General features: G+C 37.1%; 1 protein-coding gene and 1 long non-coding RNA gene across 2 annotated transcripts in view; one reads left to right on the top strand and one right to left on the bottom strand.

The window, feature by feature from the left end:
* Window positions 1–431: 431 nt before the first annotated feature.
* LOC141923856 (uncharacterized) lies at window positions 432–4668 on the bottom strand. The gene is made up of 3 exons (XR_012623416.1): window positions 4351–4668; window positions 1347–1427; window positions 432–451 (listed from the first exon to the last, which is right to left on the bottom strand). It is a non-coding gene; the product is annotated as an uncharacterized LOC141923856 (long non-coding RNA).
* A 715-nt stretch (window positions 4669–5383) lies between these two features.
* The window catches only part of SLC13A1 (solute carrier family 13 member 1), a 28826-nt gene continuing 16043 nt past the window's right edge, over window positions 5384–18166 (top strand). Inside the window, exons 1-7 of the mRNA XM_074825477.1 lie at window positions 5384–5482; window positions 7349–7477; window positions 8173–8309; window positions 12258–12445; window positions 13051–13108; window positions 13198–13264; window positions 13763–13926. Coding sequence (XP_074681578.1) covers window positions 5384–5482; window positions 7349–7477; window positions 8173–8309; window positions 12258–12445; window positions 13051–13108; window positions 13198–13264; window positions 13763–13926 — 842 coding nt within the window. The remainder of the gene's footprint in view (window positions 5483–7348; window positions 7478–8172; window positions 8310–12257; window positions 12446–13050; window positions 13109–13197; window positions 13265–13762; window positions 13927–18166) is intronic.

Raw genomic sequence — 18166 nt, 5'->3', positions numbered from 1 at the left:
TTTGAAGAGAAGATTCTGCTTCAGAAAGATGGAAGATTATATAGTAATTGCTGAAGCACTTGAATTGATTCAAAGAAAAAGGCTGTAAGTGCAGGTCATCTTGAAAAATCATGGCACTAATGTGCTTCAGGCACAGTGGGTTTCTATTCAAAACTGAAAGGAATGATATAATGTGCTTACAACAAATAGTGAACTTTTTAGTCTTTACAATTTTCAAAGTCAAGTCATTGGGTTTTGTTTCTTTTCAGTTTGTTTGTTTTTATGCAGTAAGGAGTCTGGAAATTTATTCAACATGTCAGGTTCTGTCCATTCAGAAATAGTCTGAATCTAGGTATGAAATGTGTTTCTTCTTCTCTCATCACATGCTGAAAATAGATTTCATCTGTTTTCTGTGAGCTGCTTCTTCAAAAGTTGTCAATAATCTCTTCCAAACAGCACTTTCCCAGCAGTTCTGTAGTTTAGAAACAGAAATGCAAGGAAAATTGGAAAGAAAACATCGCTTGTAGGTTTTTTTAACTACCACTCTTTAGTAAATCAGGCCAAGATCATAGCAATACAATATCCAAATCATTTCAGAAGCTTCCATCCTCACTCTGAAGATGAAGTTCACATATTGTTCAGAGTCTTGAATCTCTCTCTCTCTAGTTAAAAGTCTTGCAGAATATGCAATATCTTGGGGAATTAGTGCTTATGATTTAATGTTTTCTGTTTAGTAAACATTTATTCTCAGTGGCATATTTCAAAAGGTGACAATCAATGTTGGGTTCATACCAAAGATATTTATTTTTTCTCTGGTAATAAAGAAACCCCTTGATCCCCACCACTGGTAAACTAATACACAAATAACATTAGAGATGTTTTCCATTTTTTGCAATGATGAGGAGGGAGTGAATGCTGATTATTTAATAATAGTAATGAAGTTTATAATTCCAATGCAAACTTGTTTATTGATGGGTACATGCCGTAATCTGTTTGCTTAAACTCTAAGACCCAAGGAAAAGAGAGTTGTTTCTTTTCTCAGTGCTCCAGGTCTTTTGCAGCCATTCTTGACTTCAGATAGCTTCTTAAGCCTTTTTCCCAAACAGGCAGAGGATAGAACAGATCTGTCCTAGCACAGACATCTAAAAGTTAGACATCTTGCTCCAACCCATTTGCCTAGGGCTTTTTATAGTCACTGAAGAGAAACAATCATCTTTAGAGTGTAATTCACCTCAGCCTGGTATAAACTCCTCAGTTAAGCAGGGTGAAAGTACTTACATCATTCTGTAGATTATGAAAAAAGGTTATGGTAACCAGTTTAGAGATGGATGTGTAAAATTAGAAGTGAATCTCACCACAGTGCTTACTCAGGGCATTCCTGGAGCTTTCTTCTCTGTCCACTACATGTTTTAGAACATGGTAGCTTCAGAAATCAAGCTCTCAACTTCCTATATAAAAAACATAACCATGTTGATAATGCCTGTCAATTTGGTTATCAATAGGTATCCTCTTGAGGATCATTAATAAAATTTCATAAAAGTATAAATCCCTCAAATATCTTCAAGAAGCTGCTTTTATAACATTCCTTTGCCCTGATTGTTCTTCCACTGATGTCCTCCCTTTGGGCAGTACCTTACCCATCTTACAGCTCTTGTAGTGATATATAGCCTTTCTGTTACAGTAATTAGTCATATATTGGTGTAACAAATACTTTTGTGCTAGATTAGATGTGCTGCTCTAAAATGTTGCTTATCTCATTCTATAAAGGTATTCTGCTAATCCCATATGATCAACCTTTGACAAGGAAATACTGCTTTATTTTTTTTTTTTTTTGTCCACATTTCCAGGGATCCTGCCCTGCTAAACAGTCTACTAAAATTTTGCATGCTTTTGGAATTCCCAGGAAGTATCATTTAACTGATACTTCCTCTTAGTTTTGTACAGTAGTATTATCATTGTATCTGTGATGGTCAAAAGATAAATGCATGGTAAAGTAGAGAGTGATAATGTAACTTAGAAGGCCATTAACAAGGTGTGGTGGGGTGACCCAGTTCAGCAGCTAAGCACTACCCAGCTACTACCTGCTCTGTCCCCAACATTACAGGGAGGGAATAGGAAGAGAAAAAGTGAGAAAACCTGTGGGTTGAGATAGTTTAAGTGGAGGAAAGTGGAAGAAAAAAACAAAATAAAACAATTGACACAAAGGCAATCACTGGCCACCTCCCACAAGCAGACCAATGCCCAGTCAACCTCTGAGCAATGCCTCCCACCCCAAAACATCTCTCCCGCTCAATTTTTATTGCTGAGCATGATTTTAGATGGCATGAAATATCCCTTTGACCAGTTTGGGTCAGCTGCCTTTGTGTGTCTCCTCCTGACTTCTTCCCCCAATCCACTCACTGGGAGGGCAGAGTAGGAAAGTCTTGATGCTGTGGAAGGACTGCTCAGCAATAACCAAAACACTGGTGTGTTATCTACACTTTTAGTCAGAAATCCAAAACATCACAAGATCCAAACCAGCACCATCCGGGCTGCTATGAACAAAATACATCCATCCCACCCAGATGCAGTGTAATCTCCATCCCTTATTCCATATCATTTATGTCATGCTCAGATCTTATACTATCTAATACATCCCCATTAAGTACCACGCTCCTTCCTGTCATATGATATATATATATATATAGATACCATTCCCTTAGTCTATAGATCACCTCTGTAAAACGTTCATAAAGTGTCCATTGAGTTCCTTTAATTCATAACTTGGTTTTCATGTGTTATGGTGGTTGCTCAGGACAGGAGAGATGGCATATCATGTTAAATTATTGGCTCAGATTGGGTCACTGCTGAACTTGCCTGGCTTCTTCTGAGGCTCATTCTCAGAATTGTCAGATCTCTTACATCTTTGATCACTAAGCTAGTTGCCTGTGGTGGTTTAGCCCCTGCCGGGGTCTGAGACCACGTGGCCGCTACCCCTCCCCCACAAAGGGAGTGAAATACAAAGCCCCAAGACTGAAATAAGGAAAGGTTTAATACAACAGTGCAATAGCAACACAACAAACCACAACAATAACAATAACAGTAATAGTGATAGCAATGAACAGAGCAAAATAGCTACCAAATACAGCAGTGAGAAGCACGATGTACAAAACCACGAGTGCACCGTGCTCCGCGCCAGGAAAATGTGAGCTGCCAGGATGTGACATCCGCATGGTATCTGAATAACCCGGCTAGAGCTCCCCCGGCACTGCTGGGGAAACTTAACCCTATCCTGGTTAAACCAGGACATTGCCCCATAAAAGAAGATTAGATTGAGTTCATGTGACATATTAGCTATATTTCATTTCTATGTATGTCTGACCAATTTTCTAAGAATTTGTAATCTGTCACAGTTTTTCAAATGTATGTCATATCAGAATATATTCAAATATATTCTAAAATAATTTTCAGATTACTACATGAATTCTCACCCATGAATTATGGGTGAATTTCATCTGGAACCATTGACTTGAATACATATATTAAATCTAAATATTCAGCACTACCACCAGCACCGTGCCCATAGTGCATTCCCTTTTCCATGTTAAAATTAATTTCATTAGAGAATTGGCTGCCATTTACCTTTGTGAAGACTCAAGCAAAGAAAGTGTTGAATACTCCAGCACTATGTGCAGTTTGTCTTCCCTTCTGTATACTAAATCCCTCCACTCTCCTCTGTTTTCTTCTTCTGACATTTTAACAGAATTTTTCTTTGACATCTCCATCATTCTCCATCACTCAGATTTCGCATAATAATCTTCCTGAATTTATTTGTCTATATTTTTGTTATGCCTTTATAGCAGTCCTCAAGCACATGCCAATTTTTCCAGATCTCATACAATTTCTTTTTCATTTTTGGATATTTGAAGCTTTCCTAATGCAGGCACCATAATGGCCCTCTCTGCTCACTGTCTCTGAACTCTTTAAACCAGCTTTGTCATTATAATTTAGAATAGCCCCTTTCAAAAGCTACCAGTTTACTTGAACTTCTTTATCCCTTACATTATCTTCTCAGGAGGTCTGATTCATTATCCTCTCAGGAGTTCCCTAGGTTATGTCAAAGCTGTTTTCCCAGTTCTTTCTGTGCAGTAGCAAAGGCTGTTATTTCATTACTACTTTCATCCCCAAATTATTTCCCGCCTTTGGGTTTTCAATCAATTCCTTTCTGTCAGTTAGATTTGAAATATTGTTTTCCTAGTAGAACTGAAGTCCTACCTTCCTGAAACCAAAAGTTTGTCCGTAACACTGGCAATCTGATCACTTGGTTTGTCTGTTTCCCTGACACAAGGGATCCTTATACTCAAACAGTTATATGGATAGTAAAAAGCTTACCTTATTACCTGACCTTTGAATGGTTCTGATGATAGCTCAAAGACTCCTTCATCTGTCTCCTCTTCCAATTTGCTTCTTCATGTAAAATCTGAGCATGAAACAGTGTGTTCTCTCCCCTTTTGATCTTCAACCACAGATGGTATACAAGCCTCTTTCCTACCTTTTCCTCTTCTTTATTTGATGTTATTCTGTTGTATTAAAAAGATTGTACCAAGTTTTCTTTTATGGAAAACAGGAAAATTCACACAAAATATTTATTTTCTACTTTTGTCTCAAAAATTCTCCTACTCTTAGCCTTCCTCAAAGCTTTATATGATGTACATGGAACACCTTATCCTGTTTCTGCATGAGAAGAGAAAATGAATTATCATATACTCCCTGCCAGGCAAGACAGAAGGAAAAACCTGATTTTCTCATATATTTCAAATTCTAGACAGATAGAATTAATAGAAAACCTAAGGCTGAAAGGGACTTCTGCAGGTCATCCAGTCCAACCTTTTGGTCAAAATAGAGCAAAATTCAGAGCTAGGTCATGTTGCTCAGGACCTTGTCCTATCAAATTTTGAATATCTCCACAGATGGAGATGAAGATGAAGAATTTTTAAGTCTGTTCAGTAAAATGATCTTGTATATGTTTTCATATATGCCATAATTGGTTTTGAACATATTAGATGTTTTGATTTCCTACTGAAGCCAACAGTGACTCGGAGAGCACCTGAAATTTTTGGTTACCTGGTTGTTTGAAACCTGCTCTGATTACATAAACTTGTTATGAGGAAGGGCAAGGAGAGAAAGTCATGAGGAGTCTGACATCTAGCCTTGGTTTATGATGAACACTTATCTTATCAACCTACTGTTAATAAACTCACTAAAACAATAAAGAGCAAGATTTAATTTTAACCTGGTTTACTGGCCTGCTTTAGCAATGGCTAAAGGTGACAACTTGGGAAAATATTAATCAGAGTCAGCTATTTAAAGTCAGACCTACTTTTTGGCAGTTTCTGCAAGAAAATTCATCAACCAGCTATCAACCATGAAGATTCTTAGCTACCTCCTGGCTTACCGAAGGTTCCTGCTCATTGTCCTCACCCCACTGCTTTTACTTCCACTTCCACTTATCATTAAAACCAAAGTAAGTGACCTGCTCTGAGAGGTAATTATTTTGCAACTGTATGTCAAGCCTGAGATTCCCAGATCTTTTCAGAATTATAGAATCATAGAATGGTTTGGGTTGGAAGGGACCTTGAATGATTTAATTATGTTTGCATTGTGGATTTTTTTTTTTTTTTTTTTTTTTTTTGTCAACTCAGAGTATTTGCATAGAAATGTAGAGAAGACAACAACTTTAATGTAAGATTCTGTGCTGGGTGCATGAAGTTCTGAATGATATATTTGTTTTCTTGTTCAGGAAATGTTTTTCTCATTTAACATCATCAAGACTGCCTTGAAAATCCTGTCCTTACTATTACATTTTGGTCACTTCTAAACATCTCAGCATGATTACAATGGAGATGAATTGTCAGAAAGACAGTTGTAATTACCTTTTTATTTGATGATGGATTTTGTTAAGTTCATCATATATTGTGTTGTCTGATAGCAAATGACTGGAACCAATGATCTGAGAAATTCCCTCTGGTTCTTAAATAGAGCAAAGGTTATGGCAGGACACCTTAATTTTATTTTACTTGAAATAAATTCCTATGGCATTCAGTAACTCTTGTGACAACTCCATAGCTGATGAAACACATATCTAAAAATTGTTTTAGTGATTCTATTCGGTACAGCTCTGATGTCAGCAGAATGAAATGGAATTCTCCTGTGATGTAGTATCACCCATGCATTATACGCATCATGTAACAACACATGAAAGTTCAGTTCAGAATTCCTTGCATCACAGATAGATAGTGGCTACAGAGTAGCACGCTTCACACTGTCTCACATCACATTTTCAATATTTCATTTTTCTCCCTGAGAGGAAATTTTTGAGAAATTCTAAATGCAGTAGGACTTAAGTGAGATCAACATTTGCTAGGTGATAAATGAATTCACACTATTAAATTGTTTCATACATAATGCGAGCTTCCCGCAAAAAATAAATGCTAGCCATAGCTGACTGACTTGCATTTAATATTGTTGTTTTCCAGTCAGAATTTCCCAGAGCCATTTCATTAAGCTATTCCTTTCGCAGTGCAAACCATGTCTGCTGCTGTTGAGTAGTTTCATGCCTTAACCAGTGACATTAAAAGATCTAAACAATTTTCTTCAAGAGCAGAAATGTAAATCAAAACTCCACAAAAGAGGTTTCTAGGATTCTAGAAGAAACTAGCTCACTTCATTTCATTATATTTGTCTGTGGCTACATTTTACAGGCAACACTGATGTAAATCCTCCTGAAAAAAAAAAAAAAAAAGGAAAAAACTCCTGTTTTCCAGGAGTTTAAATAGAAGACAATCACTAAAATTACAAGTCTTAAAAACAACAACTGTGTTTCTTGTCAGTCTTGCACAATGTTTTTTATATTCAATGGTATCCTTGCCTTATTGATGCTGATGATAAAACTTCATTGATTACAGGAGAGACAAAATTTGACCTACTGTTGACTGCAAGTACTCCTAGAGGTGTAAAGCTTTGCTTACAACTGCAGAATGTTTGTGATTTATGTTAATTCATGGTGGGACAATGCTCCAGAATGATTTATATGATTAATTGTTCATGAAGGAAAAGACAGCTGACCTTTTTCCCACCTTTATAAGTGGTAAAATTTAAGTAATTTTACTATCTCTTAAAAAAAATCTTTAAAACTATTTCACAGACTATGTTCCATATCTTAATGGGATTATCAATAGCAGACAATAAGTACCCTAAATCCAGGTCCCTTGACTCATACTTGTTCCAGTTGTGGCAAATGTCTCTACTAATATAGCTGGACTTTTTGCAATTGTGATTTTTTTTCCTGGATGATCAACTCATATTTTTGTTGGTGCCTTTTGTATTCTAGGAAGCAGAATGTGCATACACGTTGTTTGTAGTTGCCATCTTTTGGCTCACAGAAGCTTTGCCGCTGGCTGTTTCAGCTTTGCTCCCTGCCTTTATGTTCCCATTGTTTGGTATAATGGAATCCAAGGAGGTAACCATTTTTTTCCTCTCCATCGTATTATGGATTTCAATTATAAGATCTCCAAAGAAAGAACCATACAGTGTTGAAACCTGATAGGCTAATCCATGGATTTGCTGAGTGTCAATCACAGTAGGTCTGCCTCAAGACTTGTTTACATGCTTTGTCGTCAGGACTTGTTCATATTTCTTTAATATTTTTTTCTAGCTTGTGATTCAGCGCTTAGATGCCAGTAAATGGGAAAATGCTAGATAGATATAAAATATCCTTAATGTTACCAAAGTGAGATGACAGACCAAAGATCGCATGTGAAAAATGCTGAGTATACATCTTCATGTCAAAGAGAGGATGCCACAGATGATCATACTCTGTGTTTAAAGTTGTTCTTTTATCTGTTGAAGAGAAATTAATAAAAGCGGCATTTCATAGGTGATTTAGTTCGCATGTGAGATGCGACTGATGTTCTTAGGTTGTTCATATCATAAGCCTAATTTTTAATTTTGTTTTAATGCTATACACTTTAGTGTATTTACTTTTGCATCATTTGGCTAAATGAAATTAACAGTCTAAATTTAAGTCAAAAATATGTCTTGGTACTTGTTTCAATATATACCCTTACTGAATTGTTTTTTCATTAAACTGATAATATCAAGTACTAATAGAAAGTCACCATTTAGTTAACAAAATATTTTTTCTTTTTATTTCAGGTGGCATCTGCTTATTTTAAAGACTTTCATCTGCTATTGATTGGAGTAATTTGTTTGGCAACATCAATAGAAAAATGGAATTTCCACAAAAGAGTGGCTTTAAGAATGGTGATGCTGGTGGGTGTCAACCCTGCATGGTACGTGCTAAACAATGTCTTGAAGGACAATAATACTTGTGGAAAGCTATATATTCCAGAAATAATTGCTTACTGCTTTTTCTGTAGTAGAAATCTAGCCTTTCTTTTCTACTGAAACAAAGTAGATATTTGAAATTATATGATTGATTTGTAAGTGATATTTTATTATTCTGCTGAAATCCTAATTGAAAGTTCCCTGCAGTGATTCTGTTCATAATAAGGATCCTTTTGAACAAAAAATCCGTTGAATTTGTGTATAATGTAAGGGTCCTGTTTCTTAATAGTGTATATTACATATCTGATGCCTACAACTGAAAATCTGTGCTATGCTTATTATTAATTTGTATTTCAATACTGTTTTCAAAATTCTGGACACTTCCCAAAAAATACAAGAAGAGTTCAAACATATGGTGAGGAAAAAAAGCTATAAAACTAAAGATGTGGTAGGGAAGGAAAAACACATTAAGCACAGTGTCTTTATTTATGTTTTTTTTCTTTGTCTACCTGTGAAGAAAATATCAAAGGAATAGGGACTTCCCCAGCTGGATGAGGTGATGAGGGAAATGAAATCACATACTCTCTACCTACTCACTATCAGCATATATCTTATGAAGTGAAAACTCTGTTCTTTGCTTGCTTTACAAGCTTGCAGAAAAGCTTTAGGCCCACGGACTCATCTGTCAGCACACCAGTAAGGCTGCAGATAAGATCCGTAGAGCAAGCCTGCCTTCCCCAAATACATGATGCTTATGACTCCTTGTCAGGAAGCAGACAGTGACAGGAAGTAAAAAGTCAAAAAAACAGAAACCTCAGGTCTAAACAATGAGATGCCTCTTAAGTGATCTAACTAATAACACCTCATGGAAATGCTGGGTTATTTCTATTCCTCAGTGAATTGTCTGTCCTAATTTTAAATATCACATATATTTTGATTTTTCCTGCATCTTTTGATAGCTGGTAGCTTTCTTTTTTGACAAAATGCTCCTTATATTTTTGTTCAACTGCCTCCCATTATCTTTAGCTATATTCTTGAGCTATGCAGTTTTAGTTATTTCAACTTTCTTTGATCACTCCTAAATCCTCACATTTTGGCTGAAATCTTGAAAAGGAGAGCACAAGTGGATGGTGTGCTGTGCTAAACTGAACACTGCTGGGAACTTGCTGTGGATACAGAAACCCACAGCCAGCTGCTGAGGATACCTAGAGCAACACCACAGACAGCTTTGTAACCCTGAGGAAGCAGTATCCCTCATAACTATCTCAGCTCTATCACATTTCCTGATCATGACAAAAGGATGATAAGATTATGACAAGATGATCTGTGAAGGAGAGGATCCTCCCACCTCAGCATCTGCTGCTCGTTAGCTGTGCCCACTACAAAGTGATGCATGCTGTTCCCTGTGCACAGCCCTCCTCCTCCGTTAGCAGGAGTCCCCAGCCAGCCTGTGCAAATTGGAGCCTCATCCAGCCCAAGGCAGAGATATCATTGTAGGAGGCTTCTGCATTAGAGGATGTGGGGGATGCAGCAGTGGATGTAGAATAGCAGGAGTCTTCTGGATTCTGCATTCTTCTGGAGAAACCGGAAATAACATGGCTAGCAGGACTAGGGAAGGGATTGTCCCTTCGTACTCTGCACTGGAGAGACCACACCTCACATACTGTGTTCAGTTTTGGGCCCCTCACTACAAGAAAGACACTGAGGTGCTGGAATGTGTCCAAACAAGGGCAACAAAGCTGGTGAAGGGTCTAAAGAACAAGTCTTATGAGGAGCTGCTGAGGAAACTGGAGTTGTTTAGCCCGGAGAAAAGGAGGCTGAGAGGAGACCCTATCACTCTCTACAGCTACCTAAAAGGAGTTTGTGGCGAGGTAGGTGTTGGTCTCTTCTCCCAAGAAACAAGTGATAGGATGAGAGGAAACAACCTCAAATTGTGCCAGGCGAGGTTTAGATTGGATATTAGGAAAAACTCCTTCACCAAAAGGGTTGTCAAGCATTGGAACAGGCTGCCCAGGGAAGTGGTTGAGTCACTATCCCTGGAGGTATTTTAAAAGATGTGTAGGTGTGGCACTTGACACATAGTTTAGTGGTGGTCTTGGCAGTGTTAGATTAACAGTTGGACTCAATGATTTTAAGGGTCTTTTCCAACCTAAATGATTCTATGTGTCCCTAAAGGCCTCCCATCATTTGAGCTATGCGGTCTGGCCTGCAGACTAGGAGGGAAAGGTGAATACGTCTATGCAACCTGCAAGGACTAGAATGAGTAATAAAACATTGATTGTGCATTACGTAGCAAAGAGTGACTTTATAGTTGAATGTAAATGAAATTATCATCCAAGGTTCCATGCAGAATATTTTTTAACACCACCACAGGAAAATAATGTAGAAAAACTGGGGTTGAAATGGTTAGGATATATTTTATTATTTTTTAAATCAATTTTAGAGTCACTCATTAGAGTACACCACATTGTACTAAACTGTCACCTGCCCATCAGTCCATCAAATGCTGGAAATTCATGATGAACAGTTCTGAAACACATTAGTTAATGTCTTAATTTGCTTTGGTTTTAAATCCTCTTGCAACTTGTACTAAAATGATATTTCTCTACAATGTGAACATTCATATTCAGTGAGTTTAAGCTGACCAGTATTTTCTGCATAAAAATTTCTCCTGAAAACACATTTTTTCCCCAACTTCCAGCTGAGGACCTGTTCAAAAACTGCATAAAGTTAATATGTTTTATACTACTGATGACAATTTGTGTTGAATCAGGTCCACCACTTGCAGGTCTGAAGATCATTTCATCATTATGCAATTAAAAGTACACAGAGAAAAGACAAGGTGCCCCTGTTGAGAAAAAATCAAGTTTGAAATGTTGAATTAGCTGACATGAAAGGCTATGAGAGGCATTTTAAACAGTGTTTTTATGTCATAAAATATTGTTTACATTATTTTTGTATAATTGTCTTTGTGTGCTGAGTAATCCTTATACAGATTTTGTGAAGCTTTTGATCAAGGCTAGGCAAAGAGCTTTACAAATCACACAAATGACTTCTCAGAAAATGCTGCAACACCACAGTCCCTCCACTCACAGTTGTTGTCTCAATGTGGTGATGCATGGCAGGTGTTTAATGACACTGCTAACACCTTGGGACAGAAAGTCAAGAGGACTACTCATTTACAGCTCCAAGAGATGCATTAAAAATGACAATGTGGCCTGTATTCTAAGTTTACTGTCCAACTTCACCATACATGTCATGAAATATTTGATTTTTTTAGTGTAAAACTAGAGGGACTCCAGTCACTGATGCAATTCAGTGCATTGCATCAGTGCAATTCCTATTTGTATAGTAAACTTAGCATAAGTTGTGCCAAGACTAAAACTAAAACATTGTAATGACCTTCACTTTCCTATTTAATATCAAATATGATGTCTATTGAAGCACAAATAATCCCTACACCTGTCATGGGGCTCTGATTAAGAACTAAGTTAAGTACCACTTACTGAGTTGTTAATATTTCTTCCTATAACACCTGGACTAAGATCTAGTGGACTTGAAGCCGAAGCGACAAGTCCAGGGTTTTGACATAGCTTGTACATTATGAGAGCAATAGCATTAGCAGTATAGCCATTTTAACTTTCATTTGAACTTGTGACATGCATGGTGCTCTTTCTTCAAAGGTAATTCAAATATAGTATTTCTGTAAATAAACATTACTACTTCTGCTTCAATTTATATTTCATCCTTTAACTCTAAAACACAATCATTTCAATGTCTTTGATCAAGATAATTTTAATTCACGAACTTCCTTAGAGGTCGATTACAAGCTTTAAATTTTCAGTGTTTCCTACATTCAAGCTTTATGTTGAAAAAGCTTTCCATTTATATTAAATAGAGTGGTGACAGGAGGTGTTGCTGTAGCATCTACAGACTCTTCTCTCCTGTTCCAGGCTTATGCTGGGTTTCATGGTTAGCTGTGCTTTCTTGTCAATGTGGCTCAGCAACACCTCTGCTGCTGCCATGGTGATGCCAATTGTAGAGGCTGTAGCTCAGCAGATCATCAGAGCTGAAACAGAAGCTGATGCACTGGAGATGTCTTGCTCTAACGGCTCTATCAACCCGGCACTGGAGCTGGACGGTAGGCATGCCGTGCAGTTTTTGTCTTTGCCCACCCTCACTCTGCAGCAGAATGAACACCACATAACATAAAGTTGAACAGCTAAGGAAGTACTAGCATCATTACATGCTTCATTGTAAGACTTCTCTTGGACTACTGTGTGTGAGGTCTCTCATGTCCACAAAGATTAATTAAAACTGAACGGGGGCAGAATAGAGCAGTTATATGAGGGGGGAGGGGGGGGGAGAAGAGAAGAGGCTGGCTTGTTCAGCCTAGTAAAATGTCTGAAAAGAAATATGACTACAGGTTATAAATACACTGGGGGTTAAACATTAGCAAGAGAAAAGAGCTTTGTAAGCTCTAGGGTAATGTTGGAAGAACAAATTAATTTAAACTGGTTATGTACACAGTTGGATTGTAAATCAGAAAGATTTCTCCTCATTAGAAGATTCAGACTCTGGGGGATGGGAGTCATGAAGGAGTAGGGTACAACTCAGCTGTTTTTAAGATTGGCACTTGTAAATGTATTCATGGGATGAAGTTGAAGTGATTGCATGGAATGGAACATGCTGATGGAGCCTTTCCAGTTTTGCTCCCTTAAATCTGTCTTTGCATTTGTCTTGCAGAAAATATAGGAGAATGTGAAAGTTGTGACTGGAAAGAGAAAGAAAAACAAGCTAATGGGTAATAGTTATTAATTTAGTGATTTCTGTTCTAAGAATTAATCTAAATAAAATGTCTGTTTATTGCAATACATGCCTTTGTTTTTCCAGATACAACAACAATGTTGGTAGTACTGTGTGCACAATTGAAAAGGAAAATGAAAAAGAAAAGAAACAGGTACTTAAGGTGTCTTTTTATTATGCAGCTAATGTGTGTAACTTAGTTTGAATCTAAATCTCACTTCTGTGTAACAGTTAGCAATGAAGCTAGTTTCACGTGAATAAGAGATATACATGTAGATACACATATACATACAGTTTGCTTATGTAGTTATTTCATTAGTGGTTTTGTGCTCCCAGTGTATTTTACACAAGTTAAACCAACCTCATCAGAGTACAAACTCTCTATATCAGGTGTGTATGTATATCAGTATATATAAAGGAAGTTCTTGTGTAAAGACTGAGACAGCTCAGGAAAAGGACTTCAGAATTTGACTCTCACTCCTTTTCCTTTGCATGAATAACTGTAGTACCACTGTAATAGCAAACCAAACCACACTACATACAGCTATATTGCCAGAAAAATCTCTGGCTCTTCTGCGACATCCTTGAATCCTATTTTTGTGCTTGATGATGAGCCCTTCTTATATATTAACTGGTGGATATTCCTTCTAAGCAGAACTTACCACCTGCTGAAACAGGGAGAAAAAGCAGAGAGGACAAATACAGTGGGATTTTCAAAGTGATGTGCTTATGTGTTGCTTATTCTGCTACCATTGGAGGACTGACCACAATCACAGGAACATCAACTAACCTGATTTTTGCTGAGCACTTCAATACGTAAGATACTGTATTAAATTATTTGTATTCCTCTTAATCCAGAATTTTACCTGTTCTTTCTTGAGCTCCCACATGGGTCCCCTAAAATGCATTAGAAACCTCAACCTTTCATTTGATATTTTTTGATTCTATTACTTTATTTTGTTATTTTTTGTTAAAGAGATAAAATGAAATTTCATGGTTGTATTTGCCTTACGCTGGGAAAGGCTGTAAGTGATCACCTAACACATGCAACAAGATGACCATTCTTTGGTTAAGCAGTACTTTACCCTTTGAATAGCTGCATGAAAAAAGATGGGCTTAGCTGAGGAGAAAGACACTAAGCATGAATATAACAGACACTATCTGACTGTTATTAATTTCTAAGTACAGCAGGAGTTAAGTTCAGGTCTTCTTAACAAAGAGCATCTGGAGATTTTCAGGAGGCTATGCTTAGTGCATCGTTGAAATGAGGAATTTAGGTCCATTAATCAAAGAAAAAGTGAATAATTTCAAATCAGTCTGAAACTTTGCATTTGGTGGAACACTTTGTTTTCAGGTTATTAAAAACATTCTTTAATATTCCTTTTCTAAGTAGAACTAATTTGAAAAGAAAATTGGCAGACTTCATTCCAAAACTTTTGAAAAACCAATAGTTTCTGCTGAACATTTTTTTCTTCTGCAAACTACTAATTGCCAGAAATATTCCAACTCTAATTTTAAAATAGAACAAAATAGAGCACAATCCTTTTATTACCCTCTGCCCACTATTCTGTGTTGCATACGGCAAAATGGTGAAAGCCCAGTTCTCGATTGCTTTTCTTCCAACCTGTCTTCCTTGAATGGATGAAATTTGTCTTCAGCATGCTGCTAAAGAGAACTAAGGTGGTACAGTCTGTAAATGAGGCTGTGCTATAATGGAAACAGTATGGAAATTATAAGAGTGCCTGTTATTGGGGCCAAAGAACTACACAGGGCAGGCTATGGCATTATAAGTCCTTCAGACTTAAAGTTTTAGACACGTAAGCATTTCTGGTTCAAGCAGGCTTCACGCTCAGGAGCCTAGAAGAATCCAGGATTGATTACTAGGGATAAGAACTGTTCTTGTTCATTTCCCTGAGTTGTAGGAAACTTGAAGAAAACTGGCTTGCAGCTGTTTTTTCAGTTTGTCTTAACTGTTAACTATCTCTTCAAGAATGCATAAGCAGATTGTTGTTCTCTCCCTTGGTCTTCACCCTCTGCTAGGAGCATGGGCCATACTTCAAGCACTGCATGTGCAATCCAGTTTTATACCCCACCTGGATTTTGTTTAATCTTACACAACCACTGAGCCTAATCCTTAACTTAAACTGAATCTGCCACCTAATTGTGCAAATCTTTTTATCTTTAACTGTCTTTCTGCCCTTCCCCTTAGAGGCCTCGTTTGTATTTATGCCCTGTCTGAAGTGGGAATTGACCTGTTAGCATGACTTGGACTCATTTGCAGACTACCTTAATGTATCATAAGCATCTGAAGTAGAATAGTTCAACAAAAGAGCTGTACATACAACATATTTCTGGGTTTCCCACTCAGTGACAAAACACTTAAAATGGCACTGAAAAATTCCATATTCTTGATATCTTCCTAATTTCAGTATTAAATAAATTGGAATTAGTGTTTGCTGTTCTCTACTTCCCTCATTTTCATTTGTCACATAAAAAGGAAACCAGTATATCTGTGTTAGCATTAGTCTGTGTGTTGCTGGCAATCCTTAGCCTGCTGTTCATTTAGGACATGCAATTATGCTGTGTTCCACAGGGCAGAAGCAAACAGTGGAAATGTTGATGCAATGCTAAAAATCCCTGCCAGTGAGACCAACTTCCATAAGGGCTCTCTTTCAAGACAGATTTGTTACTGATCCTCTCAGGGTCACTCTATTCATTCTTCAATTGTATGCAAAGAGACATTACAGTATATTGTCTAGAATATATCCAACTGAAAAAAAAAAAAAAAAAAAAAGAAAAAGAAAGGGAAAAAAAAGTATTGGCTAACACACAGAGAAGTTGTGTAACCAGCTAGTAGGTTAAACATTAGTCTGCTCACCACCACCCATAAGATACCTAGAAGCCTTTATTGGCCAGGAAGACATTAGTGAGGATGAGATGGGTTGGTCCTCACTGTTCCCTGAAAGAGATCCTTGGTGATGCTGGGTCCCTTTCTTCTGACTCCATATGTTTTTCCTTTAGTTTTATCCCTTTCTGTATTGGCACTTTTCCTCTTGAATCCTTCAGGCTGCTGCAGATCCCCATGTCTGTTATCTCACATCTGCAGTTTTGCCTATCTAATCTTACATAGCTCTGCTGTAGAGATTTTTCTCACAGCTCTTTCCCACACAAAGCAGTTTCTTCATCACTGCAAGCCAGGTTTCACAGCTGGGCCATGTTAGAGCAGGGCCATGGATCCCAGAAGCACAGGCAGCTGCATCCCAGTGTGAGGGGAAGGTTGTGAGGAGATTAGAGAGAGAAAGGGTCACCTGACATCACTGTGTCAGGGGGAAAACTGAGTGCTCCTATGCTTGAGGAAGAGTAAATAAGACAATGAAACCCTTGGTTCTCCACTCAGGCTCACTGACAGGTTACTCAATTTCCTGAATTTTATTCCGGTAACTGACTTTGACCTTCCAACATGAGGAATCAAACTTTGCCATTATTTTCAACCTGAGCAATTTTATAAAAGTCATAAAAGGAATAATCTTACCTGGATTTGTTCTATGAACCAAATTTGTTGGCATTTGTAGTGCTTACCTGGAAAGAGTTTATTGTTATTGGCACTGAATCACTGTAAAATGAGGATTATGAAAATTAATCACACTTTTTAATTTTTCAAAGGAAATAGGTCTAGAAAATAAATAGTTCAGTGTGTCCTGTCCATCCTTGCCTCAGACAAGACCCATAATAGATAATCCAACAATAGCAGATAATCCAATCAGCACTATATAATCATTTTTTAAATCATCTAAATCTCTCATCCGCTCTACCTGAGGAATATTTGCTCTGGAGATGAAGAATACCTAACTTTAATATTAAGATTACTAGAAATATTTACATATATATTCAGCCCTGCAAAACTGACTGTGAAACCTGACCACAATAATTTAACATTTTATAATGGAATTGACTCTTTAGTATAAAGTTTTCCAGAGCTTATTTTGTTGCTCAGTAAGGAATTAGCATATATCATTCAAGAAAGATCATAAACACTTTAGCAAGTGATGAAATTCTAAATCTTTGCTATGCTGATGTAATTTTTTTTCCTGTCTTGGAATTCGTACATTCAAAAATTGATGTGGCTAATCATGTAATAAAAGCTAAATAGCCATGTAATCAGTAAATTATATATAATAGCCCAATGCCTTTTCTTGTTCCAGTTTCATTGTCTCATTGCTATGTACAGTTGCAATTTAGATCACCTCAAGAAGTCAGTAGGAGTTTGGTTTCAGTCCCTGTTGGCACTTTGATTGCAATATTTGTAAGCATCATAATAAATACGGATCAATCCTAAAATTGGCACAATACTGGAGAAAGCATTTTTAATAAGCATTTACTGCCTCAAATACCTATGTGACCATCAGAATTCCTTTTCTTCTAGCAAGGCCTGAAATACAAAAGATTGGCTAATAATTGGAAATAGTCATTACAGCCTCTGGCTGGGTATTGTGATTTCCCGTCCATCTGATTTTTGCATCAAGGAGGAAGGCTGTTAAAGGAGACTAGAATTTTCTCACTTTTAGCATTAAAAGCTCTCTCAGCAGACCTGGAGGAGATCAAAGGAGAAATAACTTCTGTTCATAAATTAAATTGGAAAACAGGATTCATTTACCTCACCTTTTTGCCTGGCATCTATCTCATTCAAGATTAAATTAATTTCTTTCATAAAACCAAAGCCCATTTCTTCTTTTCTTAAATGCACATGACTCTGGTTGAATGGCCCACATCTGTAAATAGTACATAAGGCAGCCTCAAAGAGACAAGGTGACTGGAGAGACAATCCACCTAACAAATCAACATTCCTTCCTTTCCTGGAAATTAGTAATAATAATTTTGGTTTTAATCAGTTTTGAATCCCTTATGGAAACTTAAATAATACAAGTCTCAATGTTATCTCCACTGTTGTCTTCTAAGTTAATTGGAGCTTGTTCATTTGAGTATATTTTCTTGTGTTAAAGTCTCCTCTCAAGGAACTGCTTTTCTCCAAGTTCTGTTTCTTTATAGTCCTAATGGT

Source organism: Strix aluco, chromosome 5 (genome assembly GCF_031877795.1).
Source record: "Strix aluco isolate bStrAlu1 chromosome 5, bStrAlu1.hap1, whole genome shotgun sequence".
Lineage (NCBI taxonomy): Eukaryota > Metazoa > Chordata > Aves > Strigiformes > Strigidae > Strix > Strix aluco.
This window is presented reverse-complemented; position numbering and strand designations above follow the sequence as displayed.